Here is a 16,994-nt window from a genome sequence, read left to right as displayed (position 1 = left end):
TGCCAGGTGCATCAGAGTAACTTTGATTGCTGTTGCATCATTTATACACAAACATGCCCATTATATCAGACCAAACAAACGCATTATTTCATTTTCTTTATTCAAAATAAATGAGCAACAAAGACATTTGCTAATGCATTTTGTCTACATCACAAAACAGGAGTCGAACTACGTGGATGTCGAACAGTGACAACACGCTGTCCAAGAACAACCTGCCCCTCACAAAGACATGTTGGAAAAAAATCCACTCTAGTTCCAGAAATTACCGTTACAACAACAAGACATGAATGAGTGACAAAACATCTGCTTTTCCTCTGAAGAGTGGCTCACTTCTTTCTTCCACCTCTCTCCTTCAGAGCCAAATGAATGACTGAACCATTGATCATGTTGTAATAGGCCAGAGAGTTGGAATCCTTGATGAAAATGCCCTGTAATTCAGAAATTTGTGAATTAAGTCATTTTAATTCATTCAGATTGAAAAAGCCACGTGTAAAAATGAACTTCGCACGCAAGTTTACCTCGTACTGCAACTTCTGTTTTCCAGCTGGCATGCCAGTGGCCTCGTGGATTTTGACTTTAATAACAGACACCTGTGGAGACGTTTCATTTGCAAGTCGGCATCAACGGAGTACACGCTCGCTAAAGGGCGGTTAAGCAATAAAACCAACATTTACATACCTGGTCTGAAAGTGGGACGGTGAAATTCAGCACTTGGCCGTTTAGCTTCCATTCTGTCTTGTCCTGCATGTTCGGGACTTGTACTTTGACCGCCACACGACCCTGGAGACATCAAGTCAAAAAAAAAAAAAAAAACCCAAATAAATTTGTTGATACAGTTTAAGTCCCACTTAGATCTAATTTTTAATGAGGCCATATTTATTACTACTAAATTCCCAAATGTAGTTGATTGAGTTTCATGTTATTTCCAGGGTATTTTCAATGTTGCTCCAACAAACCTTGTTTCTACTAAGGAATTCTTCCTCTGGGATGAGGTTATCCTCGGTCTTCATCTTCTTGGTCATGGGCTCGTCGTCGTGAGGCGGGGGTGGGTGGGCAGGTGGTGCTGGAGCAGAGCTTGGGGGTTGTGGCATTGGAGGAGCAGGGACAAAGGCTGAAAGAAGAAACCGTTTGAATTGAAAGAGAAAGACGGAGAGAAACATTTGTTTTTCAAATTTCTATTTTGAGTCTTTTAGCATTTGGAAGCCTCCGTCTTACTAGTTGGAACGACCATGGGTGGTGGTCTGGGAGCCATGATGTGGGGTGCGGTTGGGGGCATGGGCACCACGTTGACGCGGGGAGCAGGAATCATGGGAGGCATCGATGTTATAACTTGGCCTGGTGCAAGACGCACCATGGGAGCCACAGGGGGTCTTGGAATTACAGGAACAGCAGACAGGAGAGTGGTACGCACTGAAGGCGCCATCTGTATGGCACCCAGATTAGTGCATTAGAAAGTACATATGCACAAAAATAATGTAACTATATATGTTTGTAACTTACAGAGATTGGTGGGCGGGGCACTGTTGTGACTGGTGGACTAGGTTTAGGTATGTTTGGTGCAGCAGAGGGAATGGGAGGCGGCTGATGAATTTCACTCGGCTTGCTTGGGCCAATTTTCTCCTTAGTGTCGTCCTCTCCCACCAGTCCTTTGGCCTTGTGAATGGCTTCAATCTGCTCCTGCAGAGTGATGTTGGCCTGCGCCGCCTGCTGGGTACGAGCCATGCTTCCCGAGTGGCCATCCCAGGTAACCTGATGAAAGCAGAGGAACGAAAGTTACAAACACAAGACGAGTTGTCAGTAATCCAACTTTTCTGACAGTTTTGAAGACGAAAAGTGATCTGAAGTGCCATCTCACCTTCTCCTCCGGCTTTTGAATTTCCTCTTCACCGATCTTCTTACCGATGGCCGTCTCCTCCACACCAAAGATATCTGTACGCCTCTCAGCGAGTTGTTTCAAGCTGCTCTCGATATCCAAACCAGGAGCGTAGACCTCGTCTTCTGTCTGCCTTTCCCTGATGCTTCGGTCTCTTTGTTCCAGCCAGCGAGGATCCAGCAGACCAATACGCATGTGCTCTTGCATCTTGCTGGCTGGAATCTTCTCACCAGTAATCGGTGAAACAAGGTACTCATCTGTAGTTGCAATTGAAGGCTGAGGCTTGGAAGCTGCGAGGGGAAAAAAATAAAAAATGCAGCGCGAGTTGAACAAACACTCAACAAAGTAACAGCTTGTTATGCATTAAGTTCTCTCTTGTCTGAGGAAGTAGGTTACCTTTGGGATCGTAATCCTTGCGAATGATAACCTGGTCTGGAGTTGGAGGCAAGGGAGGTGGCATGGGGTTGTCTGGTGGCAGTGGAGCTTTCATAGTTTCCTCTTCATCATCAGATCCCTGAAGAAGCAGTCATAGAATATTATTAGTAATGGCGCACATAAATGTACTCATGAATTACTTAAATAGAAAGTGAAAATTTATAATCCAACAGTTTTGTGACTAAAATTAAGTCCAAGTAGGAATTTTTTACAATTTGGTAGGTAATCATTTCTAACCTCATCCATGTCCTGCACTTGAGTGTCTTGATCAGGTTGAGAAGGTTGGCCTTCGCCCCGATCCGGACGTTCGTCCTCTTCATCCTCGCTCTCGACCTCCATCTCCACCTCCTCACTTTCTCCAAACTTCTCATAACGCTCTTGGATTAAGATGCGGGCACCCAGCTCCTCTGGAGTCGTAGGTGGTGGGAAGTGGCCTTAGGAGAACAAATAAGCAAAAAAAAAAATTAAACAATTCTTGCTGTATTCAAGGCTTACCCGATTAAGTCTACAGGGGTTGTACTACCTTGTTCATTGGGCTGGAAATCCACAGTCTCCACCACTACAAAGTCATGCCAGTCGATTTGGGCGTATGCTACCCGTTCTCTCTCCCTTTCCTCCTCCTCCTTCTTCCTCTCACGCTCCTGATACTTTGCCCACTCAACACGGTATCTCACCTGATGTTTGTGCCCAAAAATAAATGGTCAGAAAGAGAAAACTGGCTATGAACCTAAACTTACTTTTACAACAGAAATTACCTGGTCCATGACTTCTTTTGGGTTTTCAGCCTCTTTCTTGAGTTTGATGAGTAGGCCTTTGGGAGGGATCAGTATCTGAAAGGTCAAAGGGTGAGGTTAACATGTAATTAAGGGTCTCAAACCGAAATGATAACACCAATAAAAATCCGAAAAGCAGAAGTTGTTGGTTCACCTTTGTGTACTGCTCGACCAGTTTGGTGAAGTAGTTGAAGAGGCTGTGTTGGGGCCGCAAAAAGTCAAACTGGTAGTTCCTCTGTTCCTTCTGCATAAGCTGAGTGAGAAACTGACGTCCGTTGCGAGCAACAAACTGGGCAGTGAGCTTGACAACGTCCAGATCAAATGCTGAGATGGACGGAGGATCTGCAATGAACTCAAACTCAGGGGGTGGCTCTTTGGGAATCACAGTCTCCTGAATCACCTGTGACTGCACCTAAGAAACACAATATCCCTCATTTTTATAAAGGAAAAAACACACACACAAAACAATTTTAAGCATTAAAAAAATAACAAGAAAAGTGGACTGTCTGTCTTACTTTTTGAGGGAGCTGCTGGGACTGCTGCAGAGCTTGCTGCTGCATGACCTTAGGCACGGCTGCAGATGGTTCTTGTGCTTTGCCCTCTTTAAATTCATTGACCTTGTGGCGATAATAGGCATGATAGGGATCATTGGGGTTGAGGAAATTAAATTTCGGATTGTTGATCTCATTCTGACGGATCCTTGCTTCAAACTCAGGCCCATTCCTGCGAGAAACAAGTCAAGAGTGTTATTGTAAATAAAAGCCCATTTAACGATTGCGCTTGTATTTTATTGACATAAAAAGTATCAAACCTGGCAACAAAGCTGGCTGTCTTGTCGACTATATTTCGGACCTCAGGAGGTGGGTATATGATCCCAACAATGGGTTTGGTGGCAGGGGTTTCTTCTGCAGTGGCGTCATTCTGCTGACAAGATTTACATTTTGTTTATTAAGCAGCTCAGAGTCACACATTTAATAAGCAAAAATAAATAACTGTGATACTTATAACCCCAGTAGAACTACTATATGGAGTCGTTTAAATAAAAAAAGCTCCATTCAAACCAACAAAATTAAAAATATGTGATTATTAATATTAGAGAAGGTAATGTAATGGAAGCCAAAAACTACCTGCAACTATGTTACCAAGTCAGCAGGTTTTACAAACTTACAATTAAAGGAAGAGTGAGCATTGGCAAATGTAAACAAGTGTTACTAGTTTATTACAAAAACAAAGAAAAAAACAAACACGAAACTCTGGATGCTAACATGCTCATAAGCTATTAACACCGGGTGGTAGCTGTTTCGTCATTTTAAATAGATTTTTTCCGAAGTAAAGAAAATAGAAACCTAACTTCTCTTTTTGTTCAATAATATGTCTTTTAACAATATGTCAACGAATGTTTTATTCGTTGTGGGATTAGTTTTCACCATTTGCTAACTTTGTAGCTTTACCTTGTTGGACTCCGGCTGGACTATCTGAACGGGCCCAGGCGGCATGGTTGTGCCTTTTTATGAAAACCGACAGCTACCTGAAAATACAGAGCCGACAAGAACAGTATATGTCATTTAAAAATGAAAATATGTTGTAGACCGCGCTCGAAATACGATATAGTTAAGTTAAAATAGATAATTTGTTGTGGTTCAATACTTACTGCGTCGCGCTGTCGTTCACAAATGGAGGCGTATTACTTCCGGAAATACGCAGCAAAGCATTGTGGGACTTGAAGTGCAGTTTTTTTTCCGTTACCAAGGATACACAGTGCCAACAAGTTCGAGCTTCTCGTTGCTCTTGTTGGAGCGAGATAATATAAAAATAAAAGCTGTAGGACATGAGTCAGCTGCTAGGTCGTCGGGACTGTATCAAGAGCCTCCGAAAGGACCTGGTCGACATTCAGGGAGCGATTCTGGACGTGTTTTCCAGAACCGGACCGGTCTGCCTGACCTCTTGGAAGTTCCCCGACAAACTGTCCTGCAATCTGGATATGGTGGCTCTGCTGGAGGAATACGACTTTGAGGATGGAGAGGAGACATTCAATCAGCACTCCCACATTGTTCTACTGGAGTTAGTGATTGACAGGTAATAAATAAAGTCATTATTAATAGAATATTTGCCTAAAGACTCGTTTCAACACTATCCTTTCTCCTCCTCTACGTGAACAAGACTATTACTTCTTCTACAAAGTGTCAGCGCTTATTCTGAGCAGCAGAGGGGCAGACACCGAAGAGAGCAGACCCAGCAGAAAGGATGCCTCTCAGTTGGTCTCGTGGTTAGGAACTACTGGTGTAATTTGCTCAAGTTTACTAACAAGACGGTAATTTAAGAAATGACAAATACCGTCTTAAAGTTAGCATGCTATATGATGATAGTCAGTGCTTTCTTATGTTCTTTTTCCTTACAGGAGATCCTCACAGATATGACAAAACAGGAAAAATCAAAGACAGAGTCCCCTGTCTCTTCTAAAAGTAGCTCAAGGACTGATTTGTGCAAACATTGTACGTCTGCCTGGTCTTCAACAACCTCATTCACACGTCTACCCCAGAATAACGCACCTTCCAGTCCCAGACACAACATCACATGTTACCCTAAAGCTGAACAGCGTCACGTAAGCTGCCAGACAACAGAGTCGTCCCTGATTCCCTGCGACGCATGTCATCAAGTGCAGTCCCTTTTGAGACACACAGGGGTTGCTTTGATGGACTTGTTTCGGAGCGAGGGGCTGCCCTCGTCTCTGCAGCCTCTCTCGGCAGCTATGGAGGACGCAGTGGACGTGGGACACATGATGGTGGGGGACGTCGCCCAGTGGGCCGACGAGCAGCTCAGGGACATGCGCCGGCTGGCAAAACATCTCCAGGATGTCCGGGGAACGGTGCAGCCGCTGAAAGGCAGGCTCGACGTGGCTGAGACGGAACGGGACCGACTCAGGTCTCAGCTGGACAGAGCGCAGAAGGAGTTCAAGCAGAAGTTAGAAAAGCTCCAAACAAATATTGTCCAGCTGGAGTTTTCTCTGCAGAAGGCTCAGAGGTCCTCAAAGGAAACAGAGCAAAGGCTACAGGACGAGCAACAGCAGCTTAAGAAAGGTAGCTGACACATTCATTTCTGTTGTGACAGTTCACTGAAAATCATATTTTTCAGTACAAGCTATTCTTTGAATTTTTGTAACAGAAAATTTGTCCCTGGAGGAGAGCAACAATCAACTGAAGGAGAAAGTAGCGCTGCAACAGGATGCCTTACAAGAACTTGGTAAAGATGCAGAATTTATTTTATCATCACTCAGCTTCTGTACTCTTAACTGCACTTTATTTACCACTAGAAACTGAAAAGACCGAGCTACATAAGAAAGTGAAGAACCTGCAAGCGGAGAAGGAGACTTTCTGTAGATTGCAACAAAGCGTCCAGCAGCTACAGACTCAACTTTCTGACACTCAGGTTCTTCTCGACAAGGAGAAGGCCAAGTACCTGAGCGCTTGCCGTCAACAAGAGGTCAGTGTCACAGCAAAGATCATTTGCCACCTCAATCAACAGATTTATGAAGGGTATTCTACAGGTTATTTAGTATATATGTTGTTGTTGTTTTTTTATATTATTGTGTATCTAAGTCGATGCAGGCCAAGCAGAAGTCTCTGTTAGGCAGAGTCAATGTTCTTGACGAAGAGTGCGAAGAGCTGCAGAGGCAGCTGGGAGAGAAAGAGGAGGCGCAGATCAGCTTACACAGTCAGCTGCAACAGATGTCAGAGGTGAAGGAACAACAGCAGGCCCAGCTCATTCAGCAGCAGGTACATAAGTGTCCCTAAACGTCCACAATGCACACAAATACAATGAAAATGACCGTATTGACGCACAGTAATTTGGTCTTTTTTTCCCCCGCCTCTCCTCTCAGAATTTGTGTGAAAAGCTCCAAAGGGAGAAGCAGACAACAGAAACACGCGTAGATGAGCTGAAGAAGCATGTGTCTGAACTGATGGATCGTGTGCAAGCTTTAAGGGAGAGGGAGAGGCAGCTGGTGGCTTTCCCAGAGCTCAGTAACTGGGCTCGGGCCCAGCCACAAAGTAGGCACACTTACTGGCTAACATTACCATTTTTCATCTACATGAACTTTTTCAGTGTTGGTTTTTTTTGTCCCGTTAAGGCGCAGGTGTCCTTGTGCCCATCAAAGGCAGCAATGATGTTTTAATTGTCTAATTGATAATTCAACAGATTTCTTACAAAGTGTAAATCCTGTTTCCAGTCATGCACTAATTAGTTGCTTGTTTTTTTTTTGAGTATAATAGCAGTATTTACATATTTTGCTTTGCACATGGCAGGTACAGGAAACGTGATTCTGGACATGGAGCAGCAGCTGCAAGTGAACAGCATTCGTATAAAAGTTCTGGAGCAGGAGAACACGACGCTGCGCAAAAGCCTCGAGAAACTGCGGCAAAGGGCTCAGCGTCACGCTCCCAGGGTAAGAATGTGCACAAGAAATCTGCGATTTCGCCTGATGGGTATTATACGTGTGATAACAAAATCGGGGGAAATTGTGTGTCTCAGCAGGAAGCATCGTCTCAGAAGACGTGAAGTGGAACCAGTTTACATCCTGGGAGTTTCACGTGCTAATGCAGATACTATAATGTGATGTGTTGAATCACTTCACTGGAAACTGTGTGCTGGTTCCTGCTGCTTTGTTCGTCTACATTTCATTAGATTTCTTTTTCAGAAAACTTTAAGGCCTGTTAGTGCTGGTTAGCCACAAACCTTTTTTCTTTTCATCACAAAATTCACGTTATGGCGCGTGGTAAAGGCGGAGGTAGACCCTAGGTGTGCGTATATTCGTTTATTCCCTCTCTCTTCTGTGCGGTGCCAGAGGAAGATCAGCAACACAAAAGAGAGAGCGAGAGGGAAAAAAAAAAAACAGTAAGTGGTTCGTAGTCACCCGGGAGAGAGGATCAAGTGTCGGTCTTCCTTTGTTCCGGGAATTTTTGCTCTTCAAACCCTCCGCCTCGACTCGCTTCAGGTTGTGCACAAATGCAGAGTTGCTAAGACACAAAAGAAAATCAGCCCATGAAAGTGTCAATAAATTCGAACAGAGGAACGTAACTTTGTTTTCAGCTGACAACAATTACACATGACTCATAACATTTCTTAATATTTTGTTGTTTCTAGTGAGAAGCTGAGGCCGCGCCTTCATTTCCCCATCATGTCACTCTGAATTTGTCTAGAGTAAACCTGCTGTGTAGCTATAGAAGCAGCGTTGTTGTTTTAATGCCAATAAAATAGCACACTGATGCCCGGTGCTGTATTAGCTTTCAGGTTATATGATATGCTTCTCAAACAGACCTGGATATGGCTGAATGGACGGCCTTCACAGCAGATGACTCACACAATTCTGAGTAAATAGGTAGCTGGAACAACCTTGAGTGTCACAAAGATAAAACAAAACACGAGTGTCTCGTGTCTCTGCTGGAAAGCTCTTTCACAAGGTGCAGAGAGAGGTAGTTTCCATGGAAATGGAGGCGCCGAGCTGGAGACGCTCGCGTCTTCGCCTCCCACTCTGTGAGGCTCGAAAAGTGGAAGTGAAGCGCGATGCCACGAGGGCAGCGAAGTGTTACTTGCGAGCACGCGGTTGAGTTCCCTGATCACCTCGGCGCCAACACTCTGACAGCTCGTTAAGATCAGCTTAACGCACCTGATCTGTCGTTTCAGTCGCTAAGCAGGCAGCTCATGACTGGGCGGGTTAGTCAGTCGCCTGCCTTAACTACAGATTTGGTTTGTCAGGCTTGGAGCTGAAATCTTAAATTATTTCCCCCAGTTTATGGACACCAAGAAAAATGACTCAATATAGATAAAAAGCTTTTGTAAAGTTACGTCAAAATTAATGATCAGCTTCACATATACTTTATATATTTAATCCAAATGAATTACAGCATACTTTGAACAGTTATATAGCTATAGTTATATATAGAAGGATAGACTCCCTCTGGGTTTGGAGTGAGTCTCTGCCTCAAGCGGAGGAGGAAGTCTTGATTACGGAATGGAGCGACAGATGGAGCGATGGGTCGGGACCTCGTCTGCAGTAATGGCGGCATCACTTTGGCCGTGGTGAAGAAGGGCCTGAGCCCAAAAGCAAAGCGCTCAATTTACCGGTTCACCTGTTCCAACCCTCACTCTGGTCATGAGATATGGATCATGACCTCAAGAATGACATCCCAAAGCAAGAGGCTGAAATGAGCTTTCTTCATGTAGGATGGCCAGTTTTAGAGATAAGGCGAGGAACTCCGTCATCCATGGGGGAAGCTCGAAGTACAGCTTCTGGATAGCTGAACACTTGCAAGGGAGTAACATGAAAAACTATGATATATTCTTTATAAATGTAACCTATAATGTGAGCGAAGCACGCCTGAATTCAATGCCTGTGTCGTGATGACTGGAGATGTTGCTACGAATAACAACTGAGTTTTCCAATGCTGCTTCAAAACATTTATTGATTTTTTTTTTTTTTGTCTTTTGCTGTTTACACAAACATACATTATAACATAAGGATAGAAGATGTGCAAATACAGAGTACAATGCAGTTTAGAAGTAAGAGAAGTCTGATCACTGACATGTGCTTCCTGGCATACAAAAGAAAAAAAAGAAAGACAGAAAGAACTGAAGTGAAAAAAAGGTTCAGCTTTAAACACAAGCACCACAGCATAAATTTATGCCCTGACATCTGAAGCGTAACCGTGAAACAGAACTACTGCACAACAGTTTGCAAACTGTGCAAAGTTGGATAAAATTCTCTTGAACCCGACTCCTTTTTGAAACGGTGCCAAAATGCCTCCTAATGTACATTCCACATGTGATTTTCCTTTTTTCTTTTTGGTTTAACAAGTCAAGAGCAGGACAGTTATACTGTGATATAGTTTGTTATCTACTAGTTAAATAAATAAAACATTTAAAACCAATCAGGCTGACGACCTCGGCTTCGGAGCGCAGCCTTCACTGGTAACAGGTTTAGCATTTTTAAGGCCATTGGTTTCTTACGTGACATGCAAAAACAAATGAAAATCGTTAAAAACTGAACCGATGTGGTTTCACCTGCTTTTACATTCAGGATGAAACAACGCCTCGCTCGACCGAAAGGAGCGCAGCTTTGGGGAATGTTTCTCCACGTCATGGGAGTGTTTTCACACGGATGGCTTTTTTTTTTCTAATCTAGGTCAGGCGGCAGTCTGGCGACAGAGATGGCCGCAGGGATTACGGAGGCCTCGGAGAGACGTAGCAGCTCTCAGGTTTACCGTAATCAGCGCCTGCCCGACAACATCCGTGCACGAAAAGTCGCGTTGTACAGATTTGTGCTCGCCCACACGCTTTTCTTTCCAGTTACTCCTCAGGTTGTCTTCGACAAATCAGTCGTGTGATCTCAGTCTTATGTAATTTTGTGCTAAATAATCTCACGCCATCAGGAAAATGGTGGGGTGGGGATGGGGTAGAGACTGCCTTCTGGGAAAAAAGGCCGCTCACATGCTCAAGATATGTACTCCGAAAAGAGAGCAGGGGGGTCACGGGATGAGATTACGTGAAAAGAGTTCGGTCTCATAAAAAATGAACAGTTCACAGAGTTATCCTGACAGAGGTACACGTAAAGAAAACATGCCGCTGGGGGTTAAAAAAACACAAAAGAACGCGACAACAACAGAAAATATTCAGACGCATCTATGGAAAACACCATAACTATTATTAGAAAAATAAATAAATTATTTAAACGGATTAAATGCGCTTCAGAAACTGCTAAAAGGAGCAAGGGAAGATGAACTGAAGGGGTTTTCATGAATAAAGCGTGTCGTTTCTTATGAGAAAAGGCAAAAATGGAAACTGTGCAGTCCTTCGCCTCCGACTAAAGGGGCTTGTTGTGGGCAGAACAAAGGAAGCCCGTCCAAGTTCATAGGTTTATAAACTGTGCCTACAAATTTACAAAAGGACAAGGAGTGCATTTCATTGACAAAACAAGAGCGCAGTTTAGGAACTTAAAGAACAAGTTTCCACACAAACACGTACTGTCTTCAGCAGGCACCAGGCAGGATCTGTAGCTTATTGTTGCTTAAGATTTTTTATATTTTCTTTTCAAAAATGTGGGTTGTTTTCTATTTAAAAATATGTGTCTTTTCCAGCTCTAGAGATATAAATTGGAAATGTGTGTGTGTGTGTGTTTGGGTGGGGGCATCCTTCGCTGTGAACAGTAAAAGCACCTTCTATGTGATGCATGAACCTGGATTTGGACAAACTGGCAGCTTGCGAGAGAAGAGCTGGTTTTCAAGGATATAACACAACTTGGATGCTAACAGGGCAGTAATAAAGTTCTCTACTGTACATTTGATTCTTACAAGATATACAGGTGTGCTTAGCGTGCTTTCCGACTGGCGGTGTGGATACGTTTGCGGAGCAACGAGTACGGACTTAAAGGGAGTGAGATGCAGAAAGCGCACGAGTAACAACACACTGTACGTGGGAAGCAACAGAAACAAATCAGGCAGTTGTACCAGTGACTCACGGCGGTCACACATTATCTCTTCTCAGCGCTTTCCTCAGCTGTCGGGGTCGTGGAGGAGCCAATGCAGTGCGCTGAGGTGACCACCTGGCCGTCGGGCTGAACATTCTGCACCGTCTCCACCAGGCTGCCGCTGGGCAGGACCACGTAGCGGGCGGCCATGTCTTTGGGCTGCAGGTCCCGTAGTCCCTCCTTACTGTGCCAGATCCCGTAGCCGAAATACACCAGCAGACCTGAGAGCGGGACGGCAGGAAGCACGTTATTGCGGCGGTCCTTTTAACCAACGCAGGGCGCAGGTTATGCAGGAGAAAAGTGACTTTTTTTTTTTTGACTGGCAACCTAATAAACAAACATGCAGCTGTTGTTGTTGCTATAATACTGAAATTTTCAGGATTTTTTTTTTGTCAGACTTTAGATTAAAGGTTACAGGAATGCAAGTTAACATGCCGAGTTCAAACACCATCTATAAAAATAAGTCAAGCATGCTCATTAATGAGCTAAATAGCAGCTATTAATTCATAAGTAATTGTTTTAGTTTTAGTCCACCTATCTGTATTTTGATTATTTCATTTAAATGTTGATATTTTGTTCACATTTTATTGTATGGGGGTATTATTTACTTAGTGAGAACATCTTTAACTTTGCAGGTATCTAGTTACAAACCTAAGAATTTGGTATGTGATCTAATAATTGTTTTCACTAAAGTAGAATTACACAAATTAAGACTTGTTGTGCTTTAATAAGATTATAGTGACAAATTATAATTATACGTTAGCTTTGTAGAAGAAATATTAGTTTGAAGGCAGCTGGTTAGTTTTGCTCTTGGGTTGCTATGTCTACACTGTATAAAAACACACAAAAGTTGCCATGTACTGTTATTCTAGTCTTTTTTGTTTTCTGAAAGAAAGACTTGATTCACATTTGTGAGATACATACAACAGGTAGAATAAAATTAAAACCCTTCACTGACTAAAAAAATAAAAATGCAGATTAAGTCAGTCTGTTTTTAATGTTTAGGACACTAGCAATTGGATTTTTTTATAGTATATTAGAAAAAAATAAAACATTTCTGACTTTCAGCTGGTAAAATAAATGCAAAAACACAAAGTAAACTTGAGTTTCCTTTGACACTGACAATATCAACACATTCTGAACTAAAGAAAACTCTGTCATCCAGCAAACAAACTCAATAGCCCTCATAATATCAATGCTTTAGATTTGTTCCATTTATTAAAATCCAGAATATTGTATCAAATCTGCTGTAGTATAGATTATGCTTCAATACTATTTAGACATATTCTGAGTTGGACAACAATATTTATTTTTTCTAACAACAAACTGGTATGAAGGCTGAAAGTCTGTATTTGTTTTAAGGGAGGAAAACCCAGTCAGACCGGAGAGCCCGTCAAGTTTACTATCCCTCAACTGTGCATCTTGTTAACTTGCAGTAGACCAACAGTGGTGTTTAAATGGTTTACTGATCCAGAGGAGCCTTTAAGCTACACCTGATAATCATCTTTCTCCTGTGATCCAACCCTCACCGATAGAACATTAACACCATCCTCAGAGCGCTGCTGACGAAAGGACAAAGTAAAAATGCTTGTGCAATTTCTGAATGTAACATTAGGTGCATTAAGTTCACTGGCAGCAGATGGAAAGAGTGTTTATGACTGTGCATTCAAAGTGCTTCCTGAGATAAGACTCACCTACAGCAGTACGTGTCAGCTTTTGATTTCAGTCTAGTATTTGTGCAGAGAAGACGCTAAGTGCTCATTTCTCGGCGTAAATGCATTTAGAAACTAACAAGTCGCACAAAGATGTGTTTGTTCTGATGTTGTCTTACCTATGGCGATCCACACTGTGAATCTAATCCAGGTTAGTAAAGTGAGCTTCATCATGAGAAAGACGTTGAGGAGGATACTGGCACCTGGAGTCAGTGGAACAAAAGGTACCTACAGAAAAAAAAAAGGTTGGTCATTCTGCAGTCATGCCTAATACAGTTATTGTAATGACAGCTGGAGTCAGCTCACCTGGAACGTTTTGGCGTTCGTTTGTGGCTCGTGAATCCATATAAGTGCCAGGCTGAAAATGAAAGCAAGGCTGAAGATCACCAGGAGCATCGAGAAACTCCAGACGGGGAGCTGAAGCGGGTCGTTTCCAAACTCCAGCACAGCGCAGAGGGACACGGCGCTCACTATCAGCGTCATCACGCTGAAGGCCACCACTTCACCAGGCTCACAGTCTCCCAGCAGTCTGTCCAGGTAGGGCTCCCAGCAGGCCTTCAGCTGCCCCACCCCGTGTCGCTCTCCCGTCTTCTGCCTCTCCACCAGCTGGAGCTTGTCAGAGAAGGACTCGTATTGCTTGAGCTCCTCGCTGTCCTCCGCTGTGGTCTGAGACTCTGCGGGGGGAGGGGAAAGCTCCGCGTTGGGGTTGGGAGACGAGGAAGTGGTGCTCTTGGAGTTGGTCTTCTCAGGCTGGAAGCGCAGCACGATCACGCTCGCCGCCACGAAGGTGTACGCCAGGAGGGTGCCGATAGATAAGAACTGCACCAGGGCCTCCAGGTCAAAGATCAAGGCCAAGGTGGCCATGAGGACTCCAAACACCAGAATAGCGTTGACGGGAACTTTGGTAAGGGGATTGACCCTCGCAAAAATGGAGAAGAACAACCCATCCTCTGCCATGGCGTACACAATTCGAGGAAGGGAGAAGAGATTACAGAGAAGGACGGTGTTCATGGCTAAAAACGAGAGTAAAGAGAACACAAGTTGTAGTGAAGAACAGAGAACTCAAGGCTACTGCTAAATATATTAAAAGCCATTTAAACTGCATGCTTTAGTTAGATGTTGATGACACTCACCACAGATGGAACCTACAGCCACAATAATTCCGGCCCAACTGTAACCACGACGGAAAAAAGCATCTGCCAGAGCCGAGTTGGGGTCCAGGGTTCGCCAAGGTACCATCAACGTGAGCACGGTGGAGACCAGGATGTAGGCCGTTGCGGCGAGGCCAAGGGAGATAGCAGTGGCAATGGGAACGGCCTTCTGCGGATTCTTTGCCTCTTCGCTTGAGGAAGCGATGACGTCGAAACCCACAAAGGCATAGAAGCAAGTGGCAGAGCCCGCCAGGATGCCGGACAGCCCGTAAGGTGCAAAGCCCCCCTGCTCTTGGCTCCAGTTGGTCGGGTCAGCCAGCATGAATCCAAAGACCAAGATGAAAGCAATGACACACATGCTAACGGTGGAGAAGATGTGGTTTAGATAGGAGGACACTTGGACTCCAAAGGAGATGAAGGCCGAGGCAACTATAAGAATTCCTGCTGCTAGAAGGTCGGGGTAATGGGCAAGAAAGGGCACATTCCACTGCATGATGTGTGTTTCTGTGAAGTTTTGGATGGCGTGGTTAAAAATGGAGTCTAGATAGCCACTCCAGGCCCGCGCTACAGCAGCCCCGCCAATCATGTTCTCCAGGATCACGTTCCAACCGATGAGAAAGGCCCAGACCTCACCCACGGAGACATAGGTGAACATGTAGGCGGATCCTGTTTTGGGAATGCGCGCCCCAAACTCCGCATAACAAAAGGCAGCCAGCAAGGAGGCAAAGCCCGCAAAAATGAAGGACACGATGACCGCCGGGCCGGCCTTGTCTTTGGCCACCGTTCCCGTCAGGACATAGAGCCCCGAGCCCACCATGCCACCGACGCCCATCAGGGTCAGGTCCAGGGTGGAGAGGCAGCGCTTCAGAGACGTCGCCATCATGTCACCGTCCAGTGTCTTGAGCCGGTTCAGCCTCTGACAGAGGCGCACGGCGGGCGCGCAGCCTCTCGGGCAGGTTGCCATGGCTACGGCTGTGTTAAGACAGGCTTGCAGAGGGTCGGTCGGCGTTTTGAAGTGGTCACACTGGATCCATTACCTGTCTACGAAGATGACCTGAAAGACAAAGCCCAATATTTACAAAGGGTGCATAATAATGAGAACGTGCTGAAGCTTGGCTTTCAGATTAAACAAAGAGATGGGAATTTAATCCGTTTGAGCCATACTTTCCCCCACAAAAAAAGGAAAAAAAAACGTGATGACTGACAGGGATGAAGTTTCTAACTAAAAAAGGGTCTAACATCACCATGTCATTTTGAGTCTTTTAAGACAAAGAAACGTTTTAAATTCATCACAGCTTAAGGAATAATGTGACTCATATGTCTTTTAAGCGGCTTCTACGTCTTGTAGTAGCCTCGTAGTGGTTCGTGCTGTAATGAGAAGACTGTGGCGCTCCTCTCACCATCCAGCAGGCCAGTCCACGTCACCTAAAAGGCGCATCGCTCGTGTGTGAAACCATGGCGCTTATCTTCATTTATTGTTTTGCCTTTCCGCCCGCGGTGTTCCTCCTCCAGCATCATCGTCATCATCACCACCAGGACATCATCCGACCCCAGGCCCTGACAAACATATGGCCGCCTCCTTTATCGTTACGTAACGCTTTATTATTCTCCCGGACAGAGACTGTCAATAACGAAGCGCGCGGCTCGTTCTGCTCCCAGGCTTCATCCTCAAGCAGCCGCAGCCTCGGTTAAATAAGAGGAGCCGTAGAATATGGCGGCGAATGCATTCGGCGTTGTTGTTTTTTTAAACGCCACATGAATAATTTACAACAAAATGGGAAAGAGCAGAGCGCACCTCTCTGTTGTTGTGCCGCGTCGCGCGCGACTGTTTCGCTCCTCCTCAGGTGCGCATCGGACGAGGCAGGAGTAGAGGAACCTTAAATAAATACATTTTCTGCTCAGAGGTTGCCATCTTCGCTCCTGGTCTGGATCGGCGCTGTTAGAAGTTGCCCGACCGCACCAGCATCACCATCACCACCATCATCATCATCATCCTCATCCGGTGATGGAGCGGGTGGCACCGAGGAGGAGGAATAAAACCAAGAAGCCGTGCCTGGGCTGCTTCTTAAAGGTACAGGCACCTTTTTTTTAATCTTACAGCTCTGTGAGAGGGGGAGGGGGGCTACCCCCGGGATCATTACAGGTGGAAAAAAAATGATTTTTTGCAGTTTAATAGGTCAAAATAATGACATAAGAACAAAACATTACATTTTATATATTGAATGAGGCAATGTAGCAAATAGCCCTATTGATGACCAGCTGTACTTAAACGCAAGGGATTAAATTAGCTGTGCAGCATACATACAAAATTCATAAGCTGATGCTTATGAAGCTGATTTCATCACTTTCATCATTTTCTGTCAGCTAATATGAGTTATTTCTTTGTCATTTCCTTCTCCTTTAGACCATTTGGAACCATGCGTTAGATTGTTGTGGCAAAAATATCACAGAGGGCTGGAAATGCTAAATTGTCTTTTTATGCATTTATTTAAGCTTTAAGGGAGTGTCTTCAACACCACCAGAACCCCATGA

At 44.5% G+C, this 16,994-nt stretch overlaps 3 protein-coding genes across 8 annotated transcripts; 1 reads left to right on the top strand and 2 right to left on the bottom strand.

The window, feature by feature from the left end:
* Positions 1–81: 81 nt before the first annotated feature.
* Positions 82–4,877, bottom strand: sf3a1 (splicing factor 3a, subunit 1). 2 transcript variants are annotated; one of them, XM_017417239.3, is made up of 16 exons: positions 4,733–4,877; positions 4,533–4,609; positions 3,893–4,005; positions 3,597–3,804; positions 3,236–3,493; positions 3,064–3,138; positions 2,832–2,982; positions 2,546–2,742; positions 2,270–2,387; positions 1,856–2,163; positions 1,501–1,749; positions 1,216–1,423; positions 957–1,111; positions 679–780; positions 519–590; positions 82–428 (listed from the first exon to the last, which is right to left on the bottom strand). In XM_017417239.3, exons 2-16 carry the CDS (start codon positions 4,575–4,577, stop codon positions 327–329), a joined length of 2,361 nt encoding a protein of 786 aa, XP_017272728.1. In that variant the 5' UTR covers positions 4,578–4,609; positions 4,733–4,877; the 3' UTR covers positions 82–326. The 2 variants fall into 2 exon arrangements, with proteins under 2 accessions (XP_017272728.1, XP_017272729.1); XM_017417240.3 differs by having other exon boundaries at positions 3,893–4,002; positions 4,733–4,876.
* A 6-nt stretch (positions 4,878–4,883) lies between these two features.
* ccdc157 (coiled-coil domain containing 157) lies at positions 4,884–8,356 on the top strand. Of its 3 annotated transcripts, none has more exons than XM_037977549.1 (9): positions 4,884–5,157; positions 5,242–5,392; positions 5,480–6,158; positions 6,244–6,321; positions 6,392–6,561; positions 6,678–6,854; positions 6,959–7,127; positions 7,383–7,522; positions 7,612–8,356. In XM_037977549.1, exons 1-9 carry the CDS (start codon positions 4,910–4,912, stop codon positions 7,633–7,635), a joined length of 1,836 nt encoding a protein of 611 aa, XP_037833477.1. In that variant the 5' UTR covers positions 4,884–4,909; the 3' UTR covers positions 7,636–8,356. The 3 variants fall into 3 exon arrangements, with proteins under 3 accessions (XP_037833477.1, XP_024861908.2, XP_024861909.2); XM_025006140.2 differs by having other exon boundaries at positions 7,609–8,356; XM_025006141.2 differs by lacking the exons at positions 6,678–6,854; positions 6,959–7,127; positions 7,383–7,522; positions 7,612–8,356 and having other exon boundaries at positions 6,244–6,528.
* Positions 8,357–9,519: 1,163 nt separating this feature from the next.
* slc7a4 (solute carrier family 7 member 4) lies at positions 9,520–16,464 on the bottom strand. Of its 3 annotated transcripts, none has more exons than XM_017417223.3 (5): positions 16,258–16,464; positions 14,445–15,516; positions 13,618–14,324; positions 13,431–13,539; positions 11,603–11,820 (listed from the first exon to the last, which is right to left on the bottom strand). In XM_017417223.3, exons 2-5 carry the CDS (start codon positions 15,424–15,426, stop codon positions 11,603–11,605), a joined length of 2,016 nt encoding a protein of 671 aa, XP_017272712.1. In that variant the 5' UTR covers positions 15,427–15,516; positions 16,258–16,464. The 3 variants fall into 3 exon arrangements, with proteins under 3 accessions (XP_024861901.1, XP_017272712.1, XP_037833470.1); XM_037977542.1 differs by lacking the exon at positions 16,258–16,464 and adding an exon at positions 15,863–16,226; XM_025006133.2 differs by lacking the exon at positions 16,258–16,464 and having other exon boundaries at positions 9,520–11,820; positions 14,445–15,426.
* Between the last annotated feature and the right edge of the window lie 530 nt (positions 16,465–16,994).

Source organism: Kryptolebias marmoratus, linkage group LG1 (genome assembly GCF_001649575.2).
Source record: "Kryptolebias marmoratus isolate JLee-2015 linkage group LG1, ASM164957v2, whole genome shotgun sequence".
Classification (NCBI taxonomy): Eukaryota; Metazoa; Chordata; class Actinopteri; order Cyprinodontiformes; family Rivulidae; genus Kryptolebias; species Kryptolebias marmoratus.
Note: the sequence above shows the minus strand (reverse complement) of the source record. Positions and strands in the feature narration are given on the sequence as shown.